The following is a 26,356-nucleotide window of genomic DNA, read 5'->3' as shown; positions in this document are numbered from 1 at the left end:
GGGTTCCGAGCAGTGTAGCAGCCCCCTTTTCTCACCATGCTTCAGCCACACTTGCCCGCTTTCACTGCCTCAGGGTACCAGAGCTTGTGGTCTGGAGCAGCTAGCAGCTTGCCCTTTGTATGGCTGGCCCTTTCTCGTGGTTCAGTCCTGACCGCTCCTTAGGGAGACCTTTACTGACTGCCAGAGGGAGGTTTAGTTTTATGCACCCATTTTCCCTCCTGTGATTTTCCTGCACATTGGAAAATTTTCAGTACTGACACTGAGTGCAAACTCCTAAAAAAAGATATTTGTTCGTTAAATGTAGTAAGAAAATGCAAGTAATTGAATTCTGAGCTAAAAATGCCTCCATATGGTGACTGAATTTTCATTATACTCCTTCCTATCTATGCCAGTGGCTAACCTTGGAGCAGTCATTTTAGTAACACGTATGCGCAGAGCTAGGACACAGAGAGATGCTAAGTAGGAGTGGTTGGCAGCCACAACACTAGAGCAGCCTGCAGTTGAGGGTTCTATGAGTCACCAAGCGTCAGGGCATCTCTGTAGTCCTGGAGGTCTGTCCTGTGGGCGGGGTCCGTCAGCGAGTCGTAAGGTGTGATACTACAGAACAGAGAGGTGTTAGGACAGCACAGCATTGTTGATCCCCCTCAAGTGTGCTGAGGTCCTGATTCTGACAGCACGTTTGATGGACCCGGGTTGCTACTCCGTTCCTGAGTTGTCACAGGAAGAGCTCAGCTATGCCTGTAATAGGTAGTATCATAGAAGACATCGGAGTTTGCAGCTGAAGGCAGGACAGGACAGTTCACCACACACAGGGCGGAACGTCTCAGAGCCACTAAAAGATTCCTGATAGGTAGCTAGTCACATAATGGATGTTCCAAGTTGCTCTGTGAGGGGTAAAGAAGAAAATGAATAAATGAAACTGGGCAGGATGCATTCAAAAACGGAAGCTACAGTGACTGGTGAGGAGATGGTCTTGATGTCTGCTGGCTGGAGGACTTGCATAGCTGGAGGTGCAGTTAACATATCCTAAAAGGCTGTTGAGACCCTTAGAAATTCCTGCCTTTCAAGTATTGACAGGATGCACAGTCTCAGGAGATAAGCGTAAAAGATGTTAGACTGGAATTTACCCTGAAAATATCAACTAAAAGGATGTCTACCAGAACGGCTGCTGTATGAGGCACATAGCATATGGTTTTAGGACCGGGGAGGCTGCAGAGGGAGTGACATCGAGGACAGGACTGTGGGGAACTTCTATGTTTAAGGAGGTGTTGGTGGAAGAGTGTGGGCTACAAGTTGTCAGAACACGACATCGTGGACTTTGGAGAGAAGGAAGTAACTGCGAAGCCATGGTGCAAGAGAGCTTTGACTGAGGAAAATGAGTAGTTCCTCTACCGAAAGCTGGTGGCTTTCACGACGACATATCGCACTGCCAGCCCTCAGTAACTGTTTGGAAAACATCTTAGTCATAAGGAGGGGAAGAGATAAGTATTTGTAATTTGGATCAATACAAATTGATTCTCGCCTATGGACATATCCAGTTCAGTGGGCCAGTGTACTAAAGGTCGCATATTTAAAGGTAAACTAAGGCGTCTTAATTAAAGGTGTGCCAGTCAGAGAAGGCACGTGGTGCCACCTCATTAAGTGTCCCTGAGAGTGTCTGTGTCAGGTTGTCCTGAGCTTTGATCAGTCTATGAGACAGCCAATCTAACATAAAGCACCAAGTTTAGAAAGCAGAGTGCAGATGAAAACAAAACACACAGGGCACGTGGGCAGGCAGATACTTAGCAAAGAGAAAACAAAACCACCCGTACCTGAGGACTGTAATGATTTTTCTTTGAACTTTTAGGTTCTCCTGAAAAGAAAACGGAACATTCTCCAAACCAGAAAAATATCACTGCACACCCAACCAAAAATGGAAGCTCAAGTCCGATATGTAAAGCTGGACAGAAAACCTCAGAGAATCCTGTAGTTAGGGGTCACGCACAGAAGGGAAATGACGAGTCTGAAAGTGAATTTGAATCAGACCCCCCTTCTCCCAAGAGCAGTGAAGAAGAACAAGAGGATGAAGACGCACAGGGAGAACACGGGGACTTTAATGATGAGGACACTGAGCCAGAGAACCTGGGTCACAGGCCTCTGCTCATGGACTCCGAAGATGAGGAGGAGGACGACAAACACAGCTCTGACTCGGAGTGTGAACAGGCAAAAGCCAAGGGAGGAGAATCGAGCTCCTTGCGCAGAAACAAACCTGGTGGTGCCCCGGAGCCTGCCAGTTCACCCGCGCTGACTCCCAGTCAGGAGTTCGATGTGTTCGGTGCTGTTCCCTTCTTTGCAGTGCCTGCTCCAGAGCTGCAGCACAGAGGGAGTGGGAAGAGCGTCTCCCAGCAGATGTTTCCAGAGCAGGAGGAATATGACGTGTTCACAAAGGCACCCTTCAGCAAGAAGGTCACCGTACAGGACTGGCCCGCCGTGCGGCCAGACACTCGCCCCCTGCCTGCACGACCCAGAAGTGTAGACATATTTGGCTCCACTCCCTTTCAGCCATTTTCCACAGCAGCCAGTAAAAGTGAAAGCAAGGAGGATGTTTTTGGGCTCGTGCCCTTTGAGGAAATAACCGGGAGTCAGCAGCAGCAGCAAAAAGTCAAGCAGCGTAGCTTGCAGAAACTGTCCTCTCGCCAGAGGCGCACGAAGCAGGATGTGTCGAAAAGCAACGGGAAGCGGCATCACGGCACACCCACCAGCGCCAAGAAGCCCCTGAAGCCTCCCTACCGCACACCCGAGAGGGCCCGCAGGCACAAGAGGGTGGGCCGCAGAGACTCACAAAGCAGCAATGAGTTCTTAACAATTTCGGACTCCAAGGAGAACATCAGCGTCGCGCTGACCGATGGCAAAGACAGGGCCAGCGTCCTGCCACCCGATGAGAGTCTGCTGGACCCTTTTGGTGCCAAGCCTTTTCATCCTCCAGACTTGTGGCACCAGACCCATCAGGGCCTAAGCGACATCTGTGTGGATCACACCGCCATTCTGCCTGGGAGACCACGACAGAATTCAGTACATGGGTCATTCCACAGCGCAGACGCATTGAGAATGGATGACTTTGGTGCCGTGCCCTTTACAGAACTCGTGGTGCAGAGCGTCTCTCCGCAGCAGTCCCAGCCGGTGGAATTAGACCCCTTCGGTGCTGCTCCATTCCCTTCTAAACAGTAGACACTTCAGGTGGACTCAGCGATACTCCTGTTCAAAAAAGTATGAATAGTTTTATGAATCTGGAAGAAATGTATTTGTATAGTTGTTTATATCATTCACTCACTCTCACAGGTTAATCAGGATAGGTGATTTTTAAATAAACCAAATGGAATTATTTGTACAGGGTAGTAAGTTGATGCCTTCTTCAAGCAGGAGAAGGCCTAAATCGAAAGCCAAGGGCTTTTGCTACTGACAGCTCAGAGGTTCACCCGTGGGGCTTCCTGGGAAAGCTGGTGTGTACCGCTAGGGACAGGAGAGCCATCACTTCGGATATCAAGATGTCACGTAGGGGCACACCCTAGATCCAGCATTTGAAGCCAGGCAGGCTGACTGTTTCCACCCACGAGGGAAGAGTCTAGAGTGTGCTCTCCATACACTTCTCTGTAAGGTAGAGCCACAAGAAACTGACTATTGTGCCTAAAAAACTGTTGCATTAAAAACAAAAAACCAAGTGCCATTAACAATGGACTCTGTGATGATAAGGATATGAAATGATGTATATATTAGCTCAGTCTAGCCCTTCTACGGTGTATAGAGCAAGACATTACATGGTAATATATATGCGGTTTTTAATCTGTCAAGAAAAAATTTTTACAATGTGGAATGCTTAATAGAAGCCTAGAACAAAAATATAAAGAGAAATATCTGGCATTTGAAAAAAAAATGTAAAAGAATGACACATCAAAAAGAAAAGCACCATCTGGTACTTGAGAAATACTTTGTCTTTGAGTGGGTATTTGCCAAAACCTTTATCATCATGTCCCTACTGAAGTACCTTCATAGAAAGGGGAGGGGCAGGGTATATAGAAATTTAATTTCAGAAACAATGTAGCTGAAACTTTAATTTTTTAAAGAAGTTTACAATGTAAAATCATGTTGCATTTACTGACACACTTTATGACAGCACTTCCCTCCTCCAGCAGGGCAGAGTCCTGGGCTGCAGTTCCTTCCTTCAGGGTGAGAGGGGGCAGTTCTACTACAGTGCTCCAGCAGTGCCACCCAGTCCCTCAGCACTGACAGCCAGACCCTCAGTGGGTGGAAGAACTAGATGGTGGGACTAGGAGCTTAATTCTGCTACCCGATTGCATTGATAGTGAAAAGAACTAAACTACCAAATTGCCTTTAAAATACATCACCAGTCCTAATGAGAAACTTGAAATTTTGTAGTTGTGGTCAGTGGTAATAGTTATACATCAGTTAATGTGAATGTACTGTCCGTGCTTCCTCTGTCTGTCCTAAGTTATGATTAGATGTCTTTACAGATGAGCATTCGAAGTTTCTAGATCAACAGCTATTGCTATTGGTAGCTGTGTTTTAACTTTGCCCCAGTTAGTGTCCCTTAATAAGTAATCTTCTTAAAACCTTAACTTTAGTGCCCACAGAGGACACATCATTTGCCTACTCTCAGAGTTCAGAACCTGGAAAGAAGTGAAACACAAAACCAAGCCGAGGTCCCTTTTTATGGTTGTCTCCTCCTCTGCCAGCTCAGCCAGGGTAGTGTGGACAGGACAGGTCACGTCACACCGCCACCCAGAACAGGGCTGCACCACTTAATGTCCTTGTGCCAAAGGCAGAGGCTGTGTTTGCACCTTTCTGTCTGGTTCTCAGGTTGATTATTCTCACTAATGCAAATGGCAGTAGGCCCTCTACGCTACCGAACAGAAATGCTTTCCTCCTAAAGTAATGAGTTGTGACTATGAAGTCAGAGTTCCACTCGCCTTTCACTGCACTGAATACTTAGAAGTGATTCACTCGCAGCCCCTCCGGCTAATGCTGGACAAATCCTTAGGAAACAGCTGTGCCACAGCCTAAAATGTTTACATTGCCTCCAACAGCCCAGCGGGTGACGCGCCTCTCGAGACCATCTCATTGGACAGACTGTTTCACTGGAGGTCCAAGGGGCGGCTCCTTTGCGTTACATTTTCTCTTGCACAAGAGAGCACTTAGCACCCAGCACCCAGCACCCAGCACCCAGCACTCACTGAAAGGCTGGCTCTGTTATGGGACGGCCCAGTTCTGGTTTAAAGAATGTCATTTGGGTGTGCCTTGTGCTTCCCAGTGTGCAAAGCAGTTCTAACTAAACCTGTTAGACTTGAACATCGAAGGGAAGTCACGTTAGGAACCCAGCTCGAAAGTCTGAGGCCAAAGGTGTCACCTAGAAGCTTTAACTGTGCTCATTAACTTGGAATCTTTTCTTAAAAAGTGGACTACTTGCTTTACTTTGATCACGTCAGCAAAACGCTAGTATTACCAGAGGATCTTTCAGGGCACTTAAGAAATGGATCTACTAAGGCACAGACGTTCTCGGTATGTAGTTGGAGAAAAGGACTACTCCAAGTTGGGTGAGAATGGAACCGACCAGAATTTTAAGCACTGAGTGCCCCTCCCCTGAGCTGTGTACCCTGGGCATTTATGAAGTCACGTGGCTCTCGGATCTGCGCACCTTGCGATCAGTCCTACCCTGTTTAACAGGGACTGACTACTCTCCTCTTCCTGACGGAAAATACGAAGGTGGAGCCAGTCTTGGGTGTGCCTCCCTTGGGTTATCCAGATTTGGGCACTTCACTAAAGCACTGTCAGAAGGCGCACATGTATTAATGTCACTACCTGTGGGGAGTTAGGTATTATCTGTTTAATACATGTAGAATGCGCAGTGAACTCTGTCATTCTTTTTCTTTTATTTCTAAGCAAAACTAGTCATCAATTTACATTCAGTTACTGAGTTGACAGTCTACTGAGTCTACTGAGAGAACAACAGATGACTGTTGGAAAAAATTTACACTCGGTGGTGTTCTCTACTAAGATAAAAAGACACAGGCACATCGAGGCTCTCCACTACGGAATTAATGTGAATTTAAAAAGGCAATCGTTTCTCTTAAGAGCATTCACTCCTAGTGACGAAGTTTACAAAAGCCACTAAAAGGAAGAAGTAGATGAAAATACAGAGGGCTGGGTCTGGTTTAGGTTATTTTTTTTTAATTAAAGTTCACAGTGCTACAGGAAGACTGATTTTATTACTATGTTCTTTTTGTGACTGAGAGATCATCCTATACTAGAAGGAGTAATTGCCACTTGTTCTTTCTTTTGCGGTGCTGGGAACTGAACCCAGGGCCTTGCACATGCTGGGCAAGCGCTTTAGGGCTGAGCCACACCTCCAGCCTGGAAGAGCCCTTTAATTGCTGGCAAACGGCTTTAAGTGCACTTTCTTTGATTACACTTCCTTTTTTTTTTTTTTTTTGTTAAACTTGAATTTTCTGAAGCCTTTTATGTACCACTAAGCAAATAACTTTAATTTTTAAATAAACTGGGTTTATATCCTTAGTTATATTTCTAATTGTTATAAGACATACTTGCTAAAGTAACTTAAGCCCTCAAATGTAGCCGGGAAGAGTTTGAGATAGACTTCAGTTACTTTCCCTGTACCCAGTAAAGCACTAATTTTGTTACCTTATTGCCTTTACATTGCTTAGTCTTGAATTCTGTTCACTGTTTTGTTTGAGATTTAAAGTTATTTTCTTACTGTATTTATCATACCTACTGTTTTAATAATCTGCCGTCTTTAAATGCAATAAATCCCAAACGGATCGCTTATTCTTCATAGCCAATGCCTTTGGAGTTTTATTATTACTATTTGTATCATTAAAAGTTTCATCACAAACTTCTGTTCAGTTCTTTCATCATAGAGTCTGTCTCAGTTATGTCCTCTGCTCTCCAAGAGTTCATGGTTAAGGATTTAAGAAAATGCACTTGGCCTCTTTTCTGCAATAAGAACACTTCGTTAAACAATTGTCACAGATTTACCAATACAGTGATTATGAGGTCAGAACACAGGTCTTAGCATGCCTTTTCAATTACTTGTCTGGCACAGTTTTTTAATATGTACCATGTTTTGTTTGGTTGATTTTTTTTTTTTTTAATTTAAAAGACTCAGCATTAATTGAGTAAGAGGCTTTGGCGTGTTATAGAGATGGACTGTGTGTAAGGACGTGCTAACTTTGGTGACAGAGCTGCAGTCTAACTGAGAGTGCAGGATTCTTCCCTCTGGAGCCTGATTGGTGGCTTGTACACGTTCCCAGTTGTGACGAGGTTCGTTTGGTTGGGTGTGAGTGGACTTCTGTTTTGAAGCAGTGCAGTCACTTAGATCCAGTTACAGTTGCGCTCTCCCAGGAGGAACTTCATACAGTATTGAGATGGTTACTTTGAATAATTCCTTTCTAGGAAAGGCAGGCTCAAGCACAGCTAATGCTCAGACTGAAGCCATGATCTTTGGGAACGCACATAGCCTGGCATGACAGAACCGACATGCTGTGCAGGACCTCTGTGCAGGACCTTGATGCCACACTGGAGGAGCAGGGGGAGGGCCTTGGTGGCCCCTCGCATACAGTGTGCGAGTTCACTCTCCTCAGGAGGGCTCTACTGCTACTTCTATCCGAAAACATTTTAAAGGGTAGGTTTCCGTTCTAGACCATTCTCTCATCAGCCCAGATGACAACATTTCTTAGCAGTGTAAACAGCTATGCGGCAATGCATATAGAAGACCCCTCTGCCCCTTCACTAGCAGCCAAGCTGCTTCCCTGGTAGGTGGAGCTGGAAGAAACGCTACTGCTTGGGTGGACGAGGACCTTCTCAGCAAGTGGCAGGGATCCAGAGGGGCAGGCCTTGCCCCGTGGCGTGTAACACAGGGCAGGCAGGGCGTATCTCTAGGGGACCTGCCAAGTGGAGGGTTGTACAGCTCTGCGTTCTTCACAGTGAATCCTCTGCCCGGTGGGCTGCGGCTGTGACAGCCCTGACTCATTTGACTTTACCGTGCCATTTCAAGCTGTAATGTATCACAAAGAAGGACAAGCAGCACACGCTTAGTAAACCGTATTTATTTACATAGGTGCACTTGGCCACGCAGGTACTTAACTGCACTTAGTATAAGCCACAGAGATGAACAATGGCTTGCTGTTGGGAAAATGGCGTTATAGAGGAAGATGACTGATTATTAAGTGAGTTAACTGCATCTCTATAAGTTATAATTTAAAACAGTCACAGTTAAAAACAGTCTTCGCTTTTAGAGTTTGGATAAGCTAGTGAGACTTGCTTTTTTAAAATACTGTAGCTGGAAATACCATTTTCAACTTATTTTAATAAACTAATATAAACAACTATACATTATTACAAAGCTCAGATTTTTAAGCATTTGTCAAATATTCTTTAGTGTGAATAAATTTTTTTATCAGTAGTGCTATGCACACAGTAGATGGTCAATAAGTGCGGACATACAGAAGTGTTTAGAGTTGACAGCAGTCCAGTCATTCCTTTATAATAAATACATTATCAAGATAGATGGGAACAACAGAGTTTTGTTTTTACAATACTGAACATTTCAGAGGACACAGAATAACTGTCCCTACATTTAGGTCTTAAATTTAAAGAGCAGTTGTTTGAGAACAAAGAATGCTGTTCTTAGGTGCGTGGTACATACAGCAGTCATTACAGAACTCATGTACACAAGGAACCCAGGCATTGTAAGAATTAAAACATACACGTCTGGGCATGGTGGCACACGCCTTTAACCCAGCATTCGGAAGGGAGACGCAGGTGGCTCTCTATGGTTACAAGGCCAGCCTGGTCTTTATTAGCACGTTCCAGGGCTACAGAGTGGGACCCTGTCTGAAAAAAGAAAAAAAAAGTAAACTTAAAAGACTCAGTATATTTTTTAGAAGAATTCATAACAAAAATGGGTCTACATCTAAAATTACTGGATTTTACTGTTTTTACTTAATAAATATTTAGTAGATTTCCTTCTGGCCAAAATGACAAAATGTATATTCAAGAACAACATTGGCCAATAAAGGATATTTTCTGAAAATATATCCCACTTTTGTTATATCCAGGTCATCTAAAATTGAGCATATGAGTTGAATTTGTGACCTAAGGTACAACAGCCACTTCCAAAATAGTGTTCCGTCATAACAGTGCTATGAATTAGTGTCCTTTCCTGCTAACATTCCAGCACGGGAGATTTATTTCAGCGCCACTGGACTGGGAAGAAGGCCCCTGCAGAGGTGTATCGATGTTCCTAGCACTGGATACAGAACGTGCATTTAGGGATAAACGTCAATGACAAGAAAATTCTATGGTGTATTAGTTAATTCCATTTTTTCTAAAAATACAGCAGTATTTAAAGCAGCTTGTCAACTTATTAGGAAACTTAGTGATGCTTTATAGTTTAGTAGACAATGGAAGCTTTCCTGAATACTGAGTGATTTAACTTATGCATCTAGAAAGACTAGGAGCCACTATCTGATGGCAGTGAGATCTACTGCTGAGTTTAACAAGACCAATGCTCCAGCTCTCAACTGTGCATGGTGTTTATAGGTGTTTTTAAGTTGTCTGTCAGATGTCGGCACAGAGCGAGCTGGACTGCAGCAGTGAGTCTCACTGTGCTCACATGAGCCATCTGCGTGCTCTCGGGCTTAAGGCTCACATCACCCAGATGGCGCGGCCTGCAAAGTAGCATCCGCATAGTTTTCAACCCATCGTCATGAAACTTGGAACGACAGAGTTAGAGGTGAAAGTTCTTTGGGAAAACTAGGTTCAAAGTTCAGTGTCAAGAATCCAATTATAATATGGGATTAAATAATATTTCATTTGGAGCAAAAATTAGGAAGTGGGGACTGGGCTATCAGACAGTGTGTGGCTCAGTCATGCCCTAGTTTCCAGTCTAATGTTTTTAAAACCAGCACGTTTGTCTCTCCTCTCACTACCTTTCTTAAAGGCAGAATTAAGTGTTTTGTTAGCAAACATAAAAACAAACATCACAACAAAACCAAAACCAAAACTGTAAACGTTCCTAAGGAGAGGAGAGACTGGCGCAGGGCAGTGGGTCATCGGGTGCCAGTTTCTCACAGACTGCGTGGGGCTGTGGTGGCGGCGCTGTATTGCTTAGCTTGGAGCAGCACAGGACGCAGCAACCCTGGCCTTGAGGAGGCACTCAGGTTTGACCATTGGATGACAATGTCTCCTCTGAGAGTCATCATACAGGACAGACGCTTCCATTGCTTATGGACAGGAGCTCTTCCTAAGGCATGCAGTGGGTTTCACAGAACTCAGAGTCATTTCATACCCAGGGCTGCTACTCAAAAACGTTCTCAACGCACTTGAATTCCGCTGCTGTACCAACAGCGAACCATCGATGCAGGGGCCAAGCACAGTTCTTACTAGAGATCCAAATAAATGTTTCCATTTTTATAAAGCATGACTCATTAAACAAGTAAAGAAAAAAGGAGGGGGAAACTTAGAAAAGCGGGGTCTGAAATTCCCCAGTGTATTGCTGAATGACTGGGCCGTACCTGGAGTCACAGATGGGACACAAAGTCAGAGCAAGGCTTGCTGTGTCTGTACTGCATGACGTACACTGTGGACTGATGCCACCAGTACAGCATCACCACTGCAAGGACGTGCCAGATCTGGTGGCTTGACCCCAGGTAGTTTAGCTGTCCTGGAAGGGAGAGCAGAAGAAAGGCTGATTGACTATAGATTAATTCAGACCCAAGTATTTTTTAAAGAGGCTAGATTCATACTTAAAGTTTTATTCCTTAAACTTGCAGCTTGCAGGTTAATGTCAGAAATGCTCGGAACTGTTTCTAGGTGACATCAGGCGTATGTGGGCACTATGGCCTCAGACCTCGACTTTATATTCTTAGCGTCGTAACTTGTGTGGGACAATGAAATAGCGGCTGAAGGCACCCACCATCAAGTCTGATGGAGCCTGCTATCCCTCAAATCCACGGGGCATGGAATAAGAGGGAGCCCGCAGAGGGGAACTTGATCTTTGAGATTGTCCTCTGACTGATGAAGGGACACTGTGACCAGCTCATGTGTGCACACGCAAGCACGCACACTCGGTAAACGTGAAAAAGTAATGAAGGTTTGATTTCAGCAAGTTCATCTTTTGTCTTCCATTCTCAGCAGTTGGTAGAGTGGGGGGAAAGTATTGTAAGAGACAAGAGGCACTGGAGCGCCAGACCGGCACGGGTATCCCTCGGGACACAGCACTTACACTGTCCGGCTGCAGGAACCTGCTAGCACCACACAGGAGGGAAGGACGAGATGCTCGTTAATACAGGGCGGCTTCCTGATGTCTCGGTTAGCAAAGCCAGAACAAGAACACCTGCCAGCATCCGCTGTAGCCCTGCAGTGGTGCTGTGGTGTAAACACCTCTAGCAGTGGTGTAGGACGCTCCCGCCTTGACCTACTGTGTGGGATTGTGGGAGGCTCGATCCTCTTACCTGTAGGAAACGTTCCTAGGCACTAGACATCAGAAATCACAGGTCCAGCCCTAATGTGTGTAGAAAAGTGACCCTGAGCCTGTCTTCCTGCAGTTCTTGCTTTATGTCTCTGCGTATGAATTCACTGTAGTACGAACAAGTGGGTATGGACGGAAGAACATGGTGGCTAATGACACGGCCCCATGGTAAAAAGAACAGGGGTCAGAAGTCACATGATCCTTGGAGTCTGATGAGCACTGTCACAAACTTATGTCAGTGACAACAGTGTCAGCCCCAGTCCTTGAGCCCACATCACTCTGTAGGAGATCTCTATGAAAGCCCCCTGAAATTTAACTTTATAGATTAGGAATAATAACTCCATAATTAGCAATTCTGAGGAACCATCTAAATTTTGATTCTCAGAAGCATTTACTTCAAATGTGTTTTCAGAAGAGAGCTACAAAACCGTGGTGACCAGGGACCTACCTGGGAAGTACCGTTCCGGGACTTTGGAGATGTAGAACAGGAAAGCAAGAAGAGCAATCACGTACATCACAATCACTCGGGGAGCGAAGTCCTGGAAAGCAAAGTGGGTTTTCTTAGGCTCCCCAGTTCCACTGATACCTGCTGGAGGTCAGAGGTGGGGTTTAATGATTGCTATATCTCAGTCATCTGCCGAGGGGCTCCATAGTAACGGTCTCTTATTCCCGCTCTACGGGAATAGAGGTCCGAGAGTCTGGCTGCTCAGGGAGCTTGAGCTGGTGACAGTCTGAGATGCCCACGTCCTGTACTAAGTGGTTACAGAGCACCATGCATACGAGAGCCCAGTCAGTAGAGATCTGAACAGATCTAACAGCCCTGTCCAAGGCAAGAAAGGCTAGAGTAGATTTCCACTTCCCGGATAAATGCCCTGAGCCATTCTATAGACGCTTCCCTCTCTCTGCTGAGGCATGGCCCTAAAGGTCTTCCCCACTCTAGTGAAAACCACGAGCTGAGACACATACACTGTTCCCAATTCTCATTACAAATCCCATTTACCAATAATTACCATAAGAAACAACTTTTCAAGTCCATGAGAATGACCCTGGCGTCTCCAATCTAGGATCCTCTAGATCAACAGTCTCGGATTTCTAACCATCCGAGAACCCACCACCCACCACCCGATGGGCCGAACCCTTCCAGAAATAACATCTTTAGGAAGGACAGTTCTTCCCATCTTTAAAGAATGAGAGCTTTTTAGTGAATTTCTTCCAAGGCTCCCTTTTGCTTCTTTGCTAGGATGATTGATGATCATAATAGAATTCTGTTTTTAAGACCCATTGTCTATTTACCAGTTTCCTATCTTAAGTCTCGTGAAATTAGTATTCCAATTTTCCTAAAATCCATCAGCTCTTGTTCTTGTTCATTTATCATTATAAGCTTAGTGTAATTTACCGCCTTTAAAATCGATCACTTCTGTATCAGTTACAAGTCATATATTTCTGTTAGAATTAAAACATGGGGGCTGAGGATTTAGCTCAGTGGTAGAGCGCTTGCCTAGGAAGCGCAAGGCCCTGGGTTCGGTCCCCAGCTCCGAAAAAAAAAAAACCAAAAAAAAAAAAAAAAAAAAAAAAAGAAAAAAAAAAAGAAAAAACATGGGCAGCAGCGTCTCATTCTATTGTCTTATTCTTGGAAGACCAAGATGGCCAGAGAAATGGTGTCTCACACAGCAGGACAGCAGGTCTCTCCCTCTCATCACAGCTCTGTCCCTTCCTGGTCTTTTGAAGAGAGGACTGCTCTCCCTCCCGAGAATCCCAGGCCTCTATCTCTGATATAGAACTGTCTTTCTCCTCACTGTTCACCAAGGGCTTCCCCGAGGCTCGCACAGTGACAGCAAGCCCACTGACAGCCCTTCCTCTCCCAACTCGGTCTCCTGCAGTGACAGCAGCAAAGTGCGCTGAAGTCAGACAGGGCTCCGCGGCAGCCACACACTGGTGAGCTTTCCTGGCACACGCTTACACACCCAACCTTCTCCAGCTTTCTCTCCAGCACACACTGAGGGCTTTTTTACAGGAATTTCTACGAACACAGAAACGAATTTCTGTTACTCTCAGGAAGATGGAACCCTACTGGAGTCCTTCCTGTTGTCTATCCTGCTGCCCACAGGACCTGAGTCATGTCAAGAGCTTTTCCTTTACTTCTCCATCCTGCGGTTCCAGCTACTGATACGCTACGTCAACTATTTATTACCGTCTCCACTCCAGCCTCACTGGGGACCCCAGGTCTGCCTTACAAATCTCCAGCCAGAAAGTCCTCCTCAGTGCCTCATCCCTCCCCCTAAAGAAACCTGCTGCTCCCACTTCTGTAACCCATAGTACTATCATAGGCCAGTGGGCAAACTGCAACCTCAGAAGCTGTCCCCAGAAACGACGTGTCCTTACACACGGTGACAGAGAAGGAATTATCTCACACGGTGGCTTGTCAGTGATGAGTAGAGCTAACATGATTTTGAAAAGTATGCTGAGTTATGTAGCTGTGGAAACTGTTTCAATGTACAACTAAAAGCATGAAGTAGTCAGAGCCACCCACGTGGCCTGATTACAGCGCTTTATCCAAGGAATGAAGATGAAGGGTAAAAAATAAAGATTCTGACCACACTCCACCTACCTGTACAATGGGAGCACTGATTCCTCCATTGAGCCAAACCCAGTGAAGAGTGGGGATCACTCCATATCCCGACACCGAGCAGAAGATGATGGGGCGGAGCCTCTGCCACTGCTGTGTGAGGTAACTGGGGTGGATCTGTGCGAAGAACACTGCCAGGATCATGGCGAGCACGGTGATCAGGTACACTTGGCGCCAGTACTAGAGTGAAGAGAAAACAGCCTTCTGGGAACCTACATCAAGCATTACGGGCTCTAGGGATTGGCGGTAATATCCAAACCACACAGCCTTTAAAAGAGTGCTCAATACAAATGTTAAGTTTTGAAAGTTTGTTAGGATGACAAACAAAAATTGAAAGTGAACTGGTAAAGGGCCACACTTACTTCACGTACAAGAGCATTTCCTGAGAACCTGTCACATGCTAGGCACAGGAGAATGCTGTAGGAACAAGGCTGCCTATGGCATGGGCTCTCCTGGCTACTGAGCTCAGACTGTGGAGGGGCAGCCTTGAGAACATGATAATGTAAGATAACACTGTGACCAAGTCACAAATAGGATGTTGGGGAACCACTGAAGCAAGAATAGTAAATGTCACCTGTGCCTGCAGACTATGCGATCACACGGGAGACAACATCTAAGCTGGTGAGGAATGCAAATGCAGTGTGCTGGGAGAAGGAGCAGAAAGGGCAGGGCGGCTTGGAGAAGAGGTGACTAAGACTAACTCTGCCAAGCTGACACACTGGGGACTGCTAAGGAAGAGAGTGTGCGCGCGCACACACACACGCACGCGCACACACACATATCAGATTTAGGGGACAAGTCTGATATAAGAGAAGGTCTTAATAACTGACTCTTTGAGACAGGGCAGCTGAGGAAGGTTCAACCTTTTCTAGCCTGAGGAGCCGAATCCTTAAAGGCTAGCCTTTAATGGCTTCCACTGAAGGGCATGAACAATGATGGCCCAAGTTTGTGGAGAATAAGGGAAGCCTGAAAGTCACTCGGACAAAAAGTTTAGAGCCAGCTAAGCATACACGAAGAGCTACAAAGCACTTAGTTGCTAAATGAACAGGGAAGGGCTCAGGGCTCAAAAGGCAGCTCCTCAAGGGCAGGCATCATTGCCGGGCTCCCAGGCTTCTGTGGGCTGCTCAGCTCTAGAAATCGCCTGTCAGGTCATTAGTCTTGTGTGAGCCCAACAGTCCCGTTTTCAGGTTCATCTCCAAGTGTTTTCTATCTCTTGAAAGGCAGGCGCCACTAAAACTAACTGCTTGGAGCTACAGATGCCTGGGAGAAGGCACTGACTGACCTCTCTTGTATGTAACTGTGGACTTCAACGCCATTGTTTTCTTCTCTTTTTCTGGGGTTATTTATTTATTTATTTATTTATTTTATTAATTTTATATAATTTTATTTTATTAATTTATTTAAATTTAAAATAAGCCTCCGGTTTTGATACTTAGGAAGAGGTAAACAGAAAACATGAGTGCATATAAAGCAGCGGTATGAGGCTGACTGCATGCCAGCTGTCCCCGCAGCATGTTTCCGTGCCTTCCCTTTACGGATCCACAGAGCACACAGTCCTCTTTACCTCTGGGCACACCTGATCAGTTTGCTAGTAAAATTCAACTGATCTATACAGTAATTACATACGTATTTAATGATATACTAGGTTATAATCTATCTAAGTCTGAAAATCACGACATAGTTAATAATGGTCTTCACATATTAAAGCCTAAGACTTTTCTTTGGTAGTCAATTTTTTTTTTTAATTTTATGTGTATGGGTGTTTTGCTGGCATGTATGATGCGTGGCGTGTATGATGCGTGATACCACAGAGGCAGGAGAGGATGTAGGATCCCACAGAGCTGGAGCGACGGAGTGCCATGAGCTGACAGGCACGCTCTGGAGATCACCCCGGGGCGTCTGGGAGACTCTTACAGCTCCCTAACTGCGCTGCAGTGGGCCCACGGCACAGGCAGGGAAGCTTGGGCAGGGCACACTCTGCTCACTGGGAGAGATGACGACCGTGTGTTATGCTGTTCCCGGGAGAGAGCCATACTTTGGGCTCTGAAAGAGGTGCAGTGAGAGAGGAAGTAAAAATCGAAGTGTGACAGTAGGACGGGGTCGATGGATGCTCGTTCTGTGTTGAGCGGGGTTTGCTGTGTAGCTCAGCCTGGCCTGGTAGCTGAGATCCTGTGCCTCTCTGTCCTGAGTTACCCCATCACAGACACGGGCTGCTGTGTTCTGTCTGTTGTATCTCCACACTTACGGTCATAGTTTCCACCAGAAAATTAAAAACAAAGCAAAACTATGGGCCCATCGTAGATATCAGAGATCACAGGGATCTTCTGAAGATTAACTCTGTCCCCGCGCAAGTCTCTCCTGCTGAGTTGCAGTCATGGATTTAAACCATCGTAAGAAACTCCAAACCCTACATAGCAGATAGGGTGTGGGAGCTCTAAGCACTTACATTATTGCAATAAAACGCATAAAATACTCCCGAGACATAGCAGCCCAGGATGCCGATAGAGATCCCTGCATAGTCCAATGCCATCCACCTCCGACACGTCTTTTCTGACCGATGACAGGAAAAAAGATGATAGCCCACCGAGCAAAGCATGCAGACCTGCAAAAGGAAATGCAGCCTGTAAGAACCAAGGGAGAAAACGGAAGGCCAGGCAATTCACGAGTGGCACTCAGATACAGGTCTTGGGCCCCACATGGGCCTACGAATCAGGGACACTTGAGTGCAATGCAGCTCATCATAGGCTAAACCGTCACTGATCTGAGCTTCTCCAGTTCAGTAAGACGGGGCTGCAATTACCAAAGACTTACACACTGTAATTATTTTAAAACATAAAACTGTAAATAAATAGCAAAGATTGGGAAATAATACAATCCAAATATTTTTAAATGCAAATATTTTCAAATTACCTCCTAAGGTTACTCTGATTATGAATGAGTTGACTTTTATACAGTAAACTCGCATATATCCCTTAGCAGAGATAAAAGGACACAGACTTGTACACTGCAAAAAATATAAGCCCCTGTCATTGAATCTATTCCTTAGAGGTCACTATTAAGAACATGTTACATACCTTTTAACACATATGTTCCCAGGACCTGTGATACATATGTCTACAAACACATGATAGATACTTTAAAGTAATCAAATTACTCATTATAATTCTAGTATACAATGTATTTTCTTCTTGTTGCTATGAGACAAGGTCTCACTATGAGCCCTGATTGGTCCAGAAGTCACTACATAAATCAGGCTGGCCTTGAACTCAGAGACCCCCTTCCTCTGATCTCAGGTGGTAGTTTAAAGGTTTGTGCCAATATTCTGTTGTTTTTTTTTTTTTTTTCGATCATATAAATCTTTCACATTTTAGAGTATGTGCCACCACACCTGGCTACGATCTGTTTGTTTGTTTGTTTAAAGTTCTAAGTAACCATGGCTTCATTATATCCATGAAAAATAAAATGTGTGGGTTTTCCCAATGGACAGCAAAGCTACTGATGTAGTCAGTTGCTCTGAGGACTTGAATCTGGCCACCGACTCTCGGTTGAATGTCATGCAGTGCCTTGCAAGCATTATAAAGACGAGGCCTCTACTCCCTAGAGATACTTTTTCGGGAAACCCTGCTGTAAAAACTTCTACAGAAGTCAGCGTAGACCATAGAAAAGCAAGGAAAGATGGTATTGGCCGTGTGGTGCACGTGGTGTGGCTGCTGGTGAGGGAAAAGCATTACAGAAGGAGGGGCTGAACTTGAGCCGGGCCAGCATTCAGCCAGTGTTTGTACGACATTTGGGGGAGAGATCCAGGAAGACCAGCCATATAATGAAAAACATGAAACCAATAAAGAACAAGATGCAGACTCTTCATGCCGTAACTAAAGCCACATACAACAAAGTGCTTTAACTGGAACCTCGGCCCAGTTACAAAGCTTCTGACGACATGAATAGTACCCTTCCAGAGGTGTAGACAAGCACAGCCCCGGGGGAAAAGGCTGACTTTATCAAGTCAGTGACACTGGGAGTGGAGAAAATGGGACAGTAAACTATTGTGAAGTACGCCCAGCTGACAGACGTATTTCAAGCAGATAGCTGCTAAAAGAGAAATGAAGGTCCAGTTGTTTGTTCTTAAGCAAGACTAGCCAACTTGAGGAGACGGGTGTCCACACCTAACCAAGATTTAGTCCATCTGCTGTCACAGCCACAGGTGCTGGCCCAGCCACACGTCCACCTTGGTGGTGTCCTCTGGTTATCCCTGCACGTACATGCCTGAGCCTGGAGAGACCATGGTGGGCTTCTTACTGGACGAGAACAATCTGTGTCACACAGAGCGACGCAAGAGGCAGCGGTGAGATAAGCATAGGCAGCACAATGATCTCACTGTGGAAGCAGCCAGTACACGGGCAGAGAGGACGCCATGAGGCAGCCACGTGTGCAAAATGTCCATTAGAACTGCCACAGCAAGGCCACCCGTGGGAATGCGGGTTCAGGTGACTTCTCCTGTCTGTCTTAGACGTTGGTCTGTTTGACTGCTGACATGTGTATTAGTACCTGACAGTAATTATAAAAGCCAGTAATAAATTTGACCTCCTGAAGAGAGGCATCTGAGGAAGAGAAACTATGGTATCAAAAGGAAAAGAAAAGTATCCCAATAAAGCCCTCCATATTTTAAAAGGTGAATCTACACTTCTGTGTGTTGTTTGGAGAGGTGTACACCCTTGTGAAGGGTTCCTAGCAGGACCAAGGTTTTGGCCAATCTGTATGTTTCAGATCCAGTAGGAAGCATCCTGTGGCGTGTCTCACTATCAAAGTGGGGAGATAATTACAGTGTACAGCCACGTACATAGCACTGGCAGGTAACAAAGTGTGCCATGATCTGGCCCTGCCAACGGCCTGCTTCCCTTCCTCCTCTGCTACCCCAGGACTAGGACGGAAAGAATAAGTACCTCTAAGTCTGGGTGGCGCTAAGGTGTCTGTTGCTTCTGGCCTTTTCCGTAGCATTGCTCCTGGCTGAATGCCCGGCTCACTTTTCTGCCCCTACATACATGACTTGATCTCCCTGGCACGCTTTTTCTACTCAGCCCCACACATGACTGCTGCATGGGTGTGGAAGTACACAGGGACATTGAGTGTCTGCTAAACCAAAGCTGAAATGGCCGCGAGCTAGCCTGCGCCTGTCAGGGGCAAGTGTGGTGTGCTCTCCTCTCCAAGTGCAGCGAGCTAGCCTGCGCCTGTCAGGGGCAAGTGTGGTGTGCTCTCCTCTCCAAGGGCAGCGAGCTAGCCTGCGCCTGTCAGGGGCAAGTGTGCTGTGCTCTCCTCTCCAAGGGCAGCGAGCTAGCCTGCGCCTGTCAGGGGCAAGTGTGCTGTGCTCTCCTCTCCAAGGGCAGCGAGCTAGCCTGCGCCTGTCAGGGGCAAGTGTGCTGTGCTCTCCTCTCCAAGGGCAGCGAGCTAGCCTGCGCCTGTCAGGGGCAAGTGTGCTGTGCTCTCCTCTCCAAGGGCAGCGAGCTAGCCTGCGCCTGTCAGGGGCAAGTGTGCTGTGCTCTCCTCTCCAAGGGCAGCGAGCTAGCCTGCGCCTGTCAGGGGCAAGTGTGGTGTGCTCTCCTCTCCAAGGGCAGCGAGCTAGCCTGCGCCTGTCAGGAGCAAGTGTGGTGTGCTCTCCTCTCCAAGGGCAGCGAGCTAGCCTGCGCCTGTCAGGAGCAAGTGTGGTGTGCTCTCCTCTCCAAGTGCAGCGAGCTAGCCTGCGCCTGTCAGGAGCAAGTGTGGTGTGCTCTCCTCTCCAAGTGCAGCGAGCTAGCCTGCGCCTGTCAGGAGCAAGTGTGGTGTGCTCTCCTCTCCAAGTGCAGCGAGCTAGCCTGCGCCTGTCAGGAGCAAGTGTGGTGTGCTCTCCTCTCCAAGGGCAGCGAGCTAGCCTGCGCCTGTCAGGGGCAAGTGTGGTGTGCTCTCCTCTCCAAGGGCAGCGAGCTAGCCTGCGCCTGTCAGGGGCAAGTGTGGTGTTGCCGTTTCTTCTCATTTTCACGTGGGTCTCTACTCCGAGTTCTTTTAAATCATTGAAACACCAATGGGCTATGGCCTGTATTTATTTCCCGCTTTTCAATGGTCTATTTGAACACTTTGATTATGCCAGGGTAATTGCTCAAAAGGTACAGGAGTAACCAACCACTATTTGACTGAAGTCACTTCACGAGACGGACCCCATGGCTGACACTGCCTGGGAGGACAAGAACCTAGGACTGGATAGGCCACGGACCTAGTGGGGAAAAGCAAAGAACCTTCTGCTAAAAGAGGCTGGCAACATAAAAAGTTCTAGTGACACTCTGCTGTACTCATAGGTCAGTGTCTTGCCCGGCCATCCTCAGAGACGCTGCCTCTGATCGTAGACAGGCTGAATACAGACAGAGAGCCGCAGTCAGACAGTGTGTGGAGAATGAGAGAGCTGGGAACACCAGTTCAAATGGGACGTCTCTATCAAATCTTCTGCGGCCTTCAGGGACCTTTACAGAAGAGGAGGCGGCAAGAATGTAGGAGCCAAGGGGGACAGGTGACACTTAAGGGAAGAGTGTGTTCCAGACACGACAGGACCGATACACAAATGAACTCACACGCACTGTGTCAGCGTGCACAGGGCCTGCACGGACCTAAGCAGATGAGGAACCGACACTCAGAAGGGGAAGCAGGTATGAACCCCGTCCCTCCCAGAAGCTCTCTCCAATGGATGACCATTAACAAAGGAAAAGTTGTTCTTCTCCAATGGAGTCCCACCAGCGTACAAACCACGCCTAAAGGAAGCCCCCACGCCCAGCATAGAGGGCCAACACAAAATGAACTCAGTGGTGATGTCTGAGATTTGCTTTTATAGAACTTATGATCTGTTTGGGCATTTTTTTAACCTTACTTGTCTTTTGCTTATATATTACAGTGTCTGATTTTGTGACGTCATGGGCGTCCCATGAATGTGTGCCTCTGCCTGCATGCGTGTGTGTGTGTGTGTGTGTGTGTGTGTGCGTGTATGTGTGTGTTCCTCCCCATTTCTTCTGTTCATCTCTGGTTTGTTTACTTCCTGTTTTGTAAAGAGAGAGAAGGAAGGCATGGAGTTGGATGGGTGGGAAGGTGGGAAGGTGTGGGAGGAGGTTGGGGAGGGGAAGCGGTGATCAGAATATATTATAAGAGCAAAAAGGTAATTTCAGTAACAAAAAAATGGTCTGTTTGAAAAATTAATCAATGTTAAATTTAAAGATATTTCTATAGGTCCTTGGAAATCATAAGCGTAACGTAAGTAATAAATTCAAACGTTAAAGACAAATAACAATGCAATCAACTTGAAACCAAGCAACTGCCAAGGAATGTAAGGAAGCTGACACGGAAGCGTTAGAGCAAAGGCGGCAAGGAAGGCAGGCAGCAAGGAAGGCAGTGGGAGACAGCAAATGCGAGTGCACGTCTGTTCAAACAGCGGAAAGGCGTCTTTCTAAACAGGCTTTGGGTAGACACTTCGACCACACAACAGAGGACAGTCAGACTCATGTCCTAGTGTTCGTCTCAGCCAAGATGTCCAGAGATTAGAGAACAAGGCACTCAGGCACGCCTATAACCCTGGCACTTCATGAGGTAGGAAGCTGAGGAAAATTTGAGTTCAAGGCCAGTCTGGGCTCTGCAATGGGGCTCTACCTCAGACTGGAGTAGGGGGAGGCATGAACACAGTTCCCACTTCTTTGAAACGCAGTGCATTTCAAACTGCTGTAATAACAACCTCCAAGTACACGAGAGTAGCGGCCTCTGTGGGCTTCTGCTAGGAGAGCAGGTAGGTGTCCGGGGTGCCCTCGGGAGGCTGTTCCAAGCTGTGGGTCTGAAGATCCAAGCAGGCACTTCTGACAAAAGCTCTCCTCACTCCCAGCAGTGTCTGCGGAGTGAGGGACTCACCTGGAAGCAGAAAAGGCAGATGGAGCAGATCACAAAGTCTTCTCTGGATGCGCTGGCCGACGGCAGCACGGACGTCATGTCATAGATCCCCAGCGTGAAGAAGAGAAAGAAGCCCAGCAAATGACTCCAGATGTTTACCGTCTCGTTGGACAAAATAAACAAGCTACAAAGAAAACACACACGGTTCAGATGCGCTATGGCTCAGTGGTTGGGACTGGGGGAGGTGCTCAGCGCCAGCCTCTCTGCCTCTCGAAGACTGGCTGTCCCATTACTACTTCTGTGATTGTTCTCCCATTTGCACCAATCCTGGGAGTTACAGCTGCCGTTGTTCAACCCTCACTGCTCTCACTACTTCTTCCCTCAGACTGCATCAGCGTCCTTGTTCAGATGCAGTCCCTTCCTCCAGAAACGATGCTTGTGTGCAAACACTGGAAGTTAGCAGCAAACCCAGTCCCTGCTCAGTGCAAGTTGAGGCATAAACATAAAATACCTTTTAAGCACTTGTTAAATAAATACATGTACAAAGTTCAGTGCGTCCAAGAGAAGCAACACACACACACACACACACACACACACACACACACACACACACACACACGAACCTGCTGGAGAGGTCCCGGGACAGGCAGGCAATGCCAGAGCAATTGTGCTATGCAGGTTCTGAAACCAGTTTCAGCTTCAAGAGGCATGGGTTTACCCCTTTTAGGAGCACTGGAGATTACTCTGTGCGTGGGTACTATTTGTCCTCTTAAAGCGCCTTGGCAGCACAGGCTGGCATAGACTCTACCATCCAGAGCAGGAATCGGTTTCTTCAGCCATGGAGAAAAGGTGTGGCGTTAGTGCTCCTGCTGGCTTCCAACTCTTTCGCAATTCTGGGAAATGGTTCGTCGTTTTTACTCATGACTGAAGATTTAAATGCTTTTTCATGTCCCTAGCAGAACCAAATCTTTTGTTAAACCAACAACAAATCAATTGGGGGGGTCTTGATAAGGTTTAATTATCCTTATTTCCTGTCTGTGGGTGTTTTACCTCTACGTCTATCTGTGTATCACATGCACGCCTGGTACCTGCAGAGGCTAGAAGGCATCAAGTCCCCCGGAGCTGGAGTTACAGACAGTTGTGAGCTGCTAGGTGGGTGCTAGGAATCAAAGGCAAGTCCTCTGGGAGGGCAGCCAAAGCTCTTAAGCACTGAACAATCCCCTCACCCACACCCCGGCCACAGGCTCTGAATCTGAAAAGCTGTGAAGAGCACAAATGTACAACTAGGTGTCTGCAGCAGTCCCTGTGGTTCTCACAGCCTTATCCTTATGAGGGCGAAACACGACAAATTCCCAATGACCAAGAATAAAGAATACTGTGTATCTGCAAACACAGACTTTATCTTGCCTGCCATCAATATAAAGACTATCTGTAATTGGGGGAGGAACTAAAAGAATGCTCTAGAAGCATCTAATTACAGGACTGTTTTGGCAACCAACACGACCTTCTGCCTGTTGCCTCAGAACTTCTCATTTCATGAAACCCAGTATAACCTGATTAACTAAACATGCTCTATCCATGTTCCTTCCCAGGAACAGAACGCAGATAGAATGGACAGACAGTCTCTCTTCACATGTAAAATCTGTCTGGGAGACTCTTGAAGGTCAGAATTAGAGAGGGTAAAGGCCCAACTAGGATAAGATCAATATTGTAGGAAGAGTATCCCCTCCACCCCACCAAAGATAGAGTACAATTGTCAGACGAGCTAGGCACTCACGAATTTTGCTTATCTTCAAAATCAACAGGTTAACCCTTGCTCAAATTTCTGAAGCAGTTAAGAGGCAGGCTTGTTAACTTGTATCTGACTCAACAACTCGAGATCTAATGTTTTATATGGCCTGGTTTCGACTCCTTCAGGTTTGGACTCAACATCCAAATGCAGAGGGCCACTGCGGGTGGGTATACAATATTTAAAGGAGCCTATATCTGGCCTGCCTCCTCCATCTCCACGGCAGGGCCTAGCTCTGATTTCTTAATTATGTACAGGAGGCACTGGGGAAATGAAGCAGGAATTAAAACTCAAATGGTGGCACCACTTGGTCATGCATTCAAGTCATGCCACAAAAATACTTTCAAGGCAGTACAAAAAGAAACAGGATGGGGGAAAGACCATGCTGGAAAGATCAATAAACACGCACGTGGTTGCTGGTTGAGCAATTCGACAACCCACATTGGGGAAAGCAAAGTCTGCCACTCCAGTGACCTGGAATGCTGTACTGAACTTCTGTTAGAGTGATAACTTCAGTACATACAGTGAGTCCTGACAGGAGACCACTCTAAAAGCTAAAGCCCTTTTTAAAAATTTTCTTTTCTTTCTGATTTTTTTTTAAACAGGCTTTTGGGATTCATTTTAAAGCTCTAAATCAACAAACCCATTTTGTACAGAGGCTTCTAAGGTGTTCTGTTGGACCGGCTGTCCTCTTTCAGCTTTCCTTGCTATAGGGTTTTTCCTACACAGCATTTTCCACAATTACTATTATGTAATAGTGTAATTATCCCTTTAGTGTCTGCCACTCAGGTGAGACCTTAGCAGCTTCATGGGAACAAGGACCATGCCTGCCTTCTGCAACTGGTATGGTGCCTACCATTTAGCAGAGGCTCAGTGTGCATTTGCTAGACTACTGAATGAATCAGGGCTTCCCACATACATATGCGCAGCAATGTGGACTTGTCTGCTATTACACGGACATTCAGCTGGCCAACACTTCTGAATCCCCACTGTGCTGCCCTAGAAACAAAGCTCAGGTATACGAAGCAAATAAGGTTCGGCTATTGTCAGTGGGGAAGAGTCCAACCCATATCCCCAGTGATTACCAAATGGAAAAAAAGGATGCAAAAGCGCGTTGTAAACAGCAAAAGGCCAATGGAGGAGGCAACGATGACCACTATTAGTATCATTGTTAGTTCGTGGATCAAGGACCCGCGGAGGGGAGATAGAGCAGCTGAAAGATAAAGGGCCCAGAGGTGAGGAATTGATGCACACAGAGAATAGCGGAGAAAGACGGGGAGAGCAGACAAAAAGACTGAGAGTAGAGGATGCGCCGTGGGGAGCAGCCACTGTACCTTTTGATACACAGCCTGGAGGGTAGGTAGGCCCTGTAGCCGTCGGTGATGTAGGGGTTGTCTTTGAGGGACACCGGGATCTGTTCATAGGTGTAGAGGCGGATGCCTCGGGGCACCAGGACCGGCCAGTACTGGTAGCTGCCCAGCTCGATGTAGTGCGCACTCTTCAGCAGCTTCTGATGCATGATTCCCAGGCGTCGGCCTGGCCCCGCCTCCCCGGGGAGGGGGCTTCGCCGCTGGCGCCCCCGCCCCGGAGCCGCCGACGCAGAGCCTGGTGCTTCGGCCCCCGTCTGCCCAGGCCCGGCTCCGCTACACACCTCCGCCGCTTCAGCTCTGGCCCGCCGCCGGCGTCGCAGCCTGCTCTGACGTCAGCGCGCCCTGAGGCCCCGCCTCTCCCCGCCCCTCGCCTTGTCGGCCCGCCCTTCCTTCTGCCTTAACCAGCAGGACCCGCCTACCGCCCCGCCCTTTACCCGGTTGGAGAGCTTCTAGTTCCTCCTTTGCCTGCCAGTCAATCTCTGGCTCCGCCCCTCGAGTCCCGCCCTCGAGTCCCGCCCCCTCTAGCCCCGCCCTCCCAGCTGGTCCCGCCCTTCTACCCGGCCTGGCCCTAGTCCCGCCCTCCCAGACGTCCCTTCCCTAACACCAAACAGGCCCGCCCCTCTCCCCTTAGCTGCAGGTGAAAAATGTAAAGTACAACTGAATCCAAGTGATTCTTTTTTTCTGTTTTTCATCAGAAGTAATATTTACTATATCTTGAATAACAGGATGAGAGTAACAGAAAGGTAACTAATTCAAGCTAACTTACAGCGGGATGATGTGTTGTTGATGAAATGCACACAGAAAGGACCCTGGTGTGTGTATGTGTGTGTGTTGTGTGTGTTGTGTGTGTTGTGTGTGTGTTGTGTGTGTGTTGTGTGTGTGTTGTGTGTGTTGTGTGTGTGTCTGTGTTGTGTGTGTTGTGTGTATTGTGTGTGTGTCTGTGTTGTGTGTGTTGTGTGTGTATGTGTGTGTTGTGTGTATTGTGTGTGTGTTGTGTGTGTGTTTGTGTGTGTGTTGTGTGTGTGTTGTGTGTGTGTTGTGTGTTGTGTTGTGTGTGTGTTGTGTGTGTATGTGTGTGTGTGTTGTGTGTGTGGGGGGGTTGACAATGAGTACATTGGGAGTTTTATATATTATATTTATTA

The 26,356-nt window shown here is 46.9% G+C and overlaps 2 protein-coding genes across 27 annotated transcripts in view; one reads left to right on the top strand and one right to left on the bottom strand.

Annotated features, from left to right (window-relative positions):
* Nucleotides 1–26,356, top strand: part of Bmp2k (BMP-2 inducible kinase) — a 153,388-nt gene that overhangs the window by 91,387 nt on the left and 35,645 nt on the right. For 7 of the 17 annotated variants that reach the window (XM_087584028.1, XM_087584027.1, XM_087584026.1 and 4 more), the window contains 1 exon segment: nt 1,847–6,904. The exons of 9 other annotated variants lie outside the window; for them this stretch is intronic. In XM_087584028.1, coding sequence (XP_087440154.1) covers nt 1,847–3,207 — 1,361 coding nt within the window. In that variant the 3' untranslated portion in view covers nt 3,208–6,904. 17 annotated transcript variants of the gene reach the window in all.
* Nucleotides 2,072–25,513, bottom strand: Paqr3 (progestin and adipoQ receptor family member 3). 10 transcript variants are annotated; one of them, XM_087582865.1, is made up of 8 exons: nt 25,179–25,513; nt 22,679–23,007; nt 22,077–22,239; nt 16,615–16,770; nt 14,151–14,348; nt 11,991–12,081; nt 10,587–10,735; nt 2,072–3,234 (listed from the first exon to the last, which is right to left on the bottom strand). In XM_087582865.1, exons 3-7 carry the CDS (start codon nt 22,152–22,154, stop codon nt 10,593–10,595), a joined length of 666 nt encoding a protein of 221 aa, XP_087438991.1. In that variant the 5' UTR covers nt 22,155–22,239; nt 22,679–23,007; nt 25,179–25,513; the 3' UTR covers nt 2,072–3,234; nt 10,587–10,592. The 10 variants fall into 10 exon arrangements, with proteins under 10 accessions (XP_087438991.1, NP_001415706.1, XP_087438995.1 ...); XM_087582869.1 differs by lacking the exon at nt 2,072–3,234 and adding an exon at nt 6,781–7,005; XM_087582868.1 differs by lacking the exon at nt 2,072–3,234 and adding an exon at nt 8,098–10,454.

This window comes from Rattus norvegicus, chromosome 14 (assembly GCF_021556685.1).
Source record: "Rattus norvegicus strain SHRSP/BbbUtx chromosome 14, alternate assembly SHRSP_T2T, whole genome shotgun sequence".
Taxonomy (NCBI): domain Eukaryota; kingdom Metazoa; phylum Chordata; class Mammalia; order Rodentia; family Muridae; genus Rattus; species Rattus norvegicus.
The sequence above is the reverse complement of the archived record's forward strand: the minus strand, read 5'-3'. Positions and strand labels throughout refer to the sequence as shown.

Coding starts and splice junctions, on each gene's coding strand:
- Paqr3 (NM_001428777.1), bottom strand. CDS start 25,363: ATGCATCAGAAGCTGCTGAAGAGTGCGCACTACATCGAGCTGGGCAGC. Junction 12,082..14,150: donor TCAGTGCTCCCATTGTACAG/GTAGGTGGAGTG, acceptor TTTGCTTTCCAG/GACTTCGCTCCCCGAGTGAT. Junction 10,736..11,990: donor CCCGGAACGGTACTTCCCAG/GTAGGTCCCTGG, acceptor TCTCCCTTCCAG/GACAGCTAAACTACCTGGGG.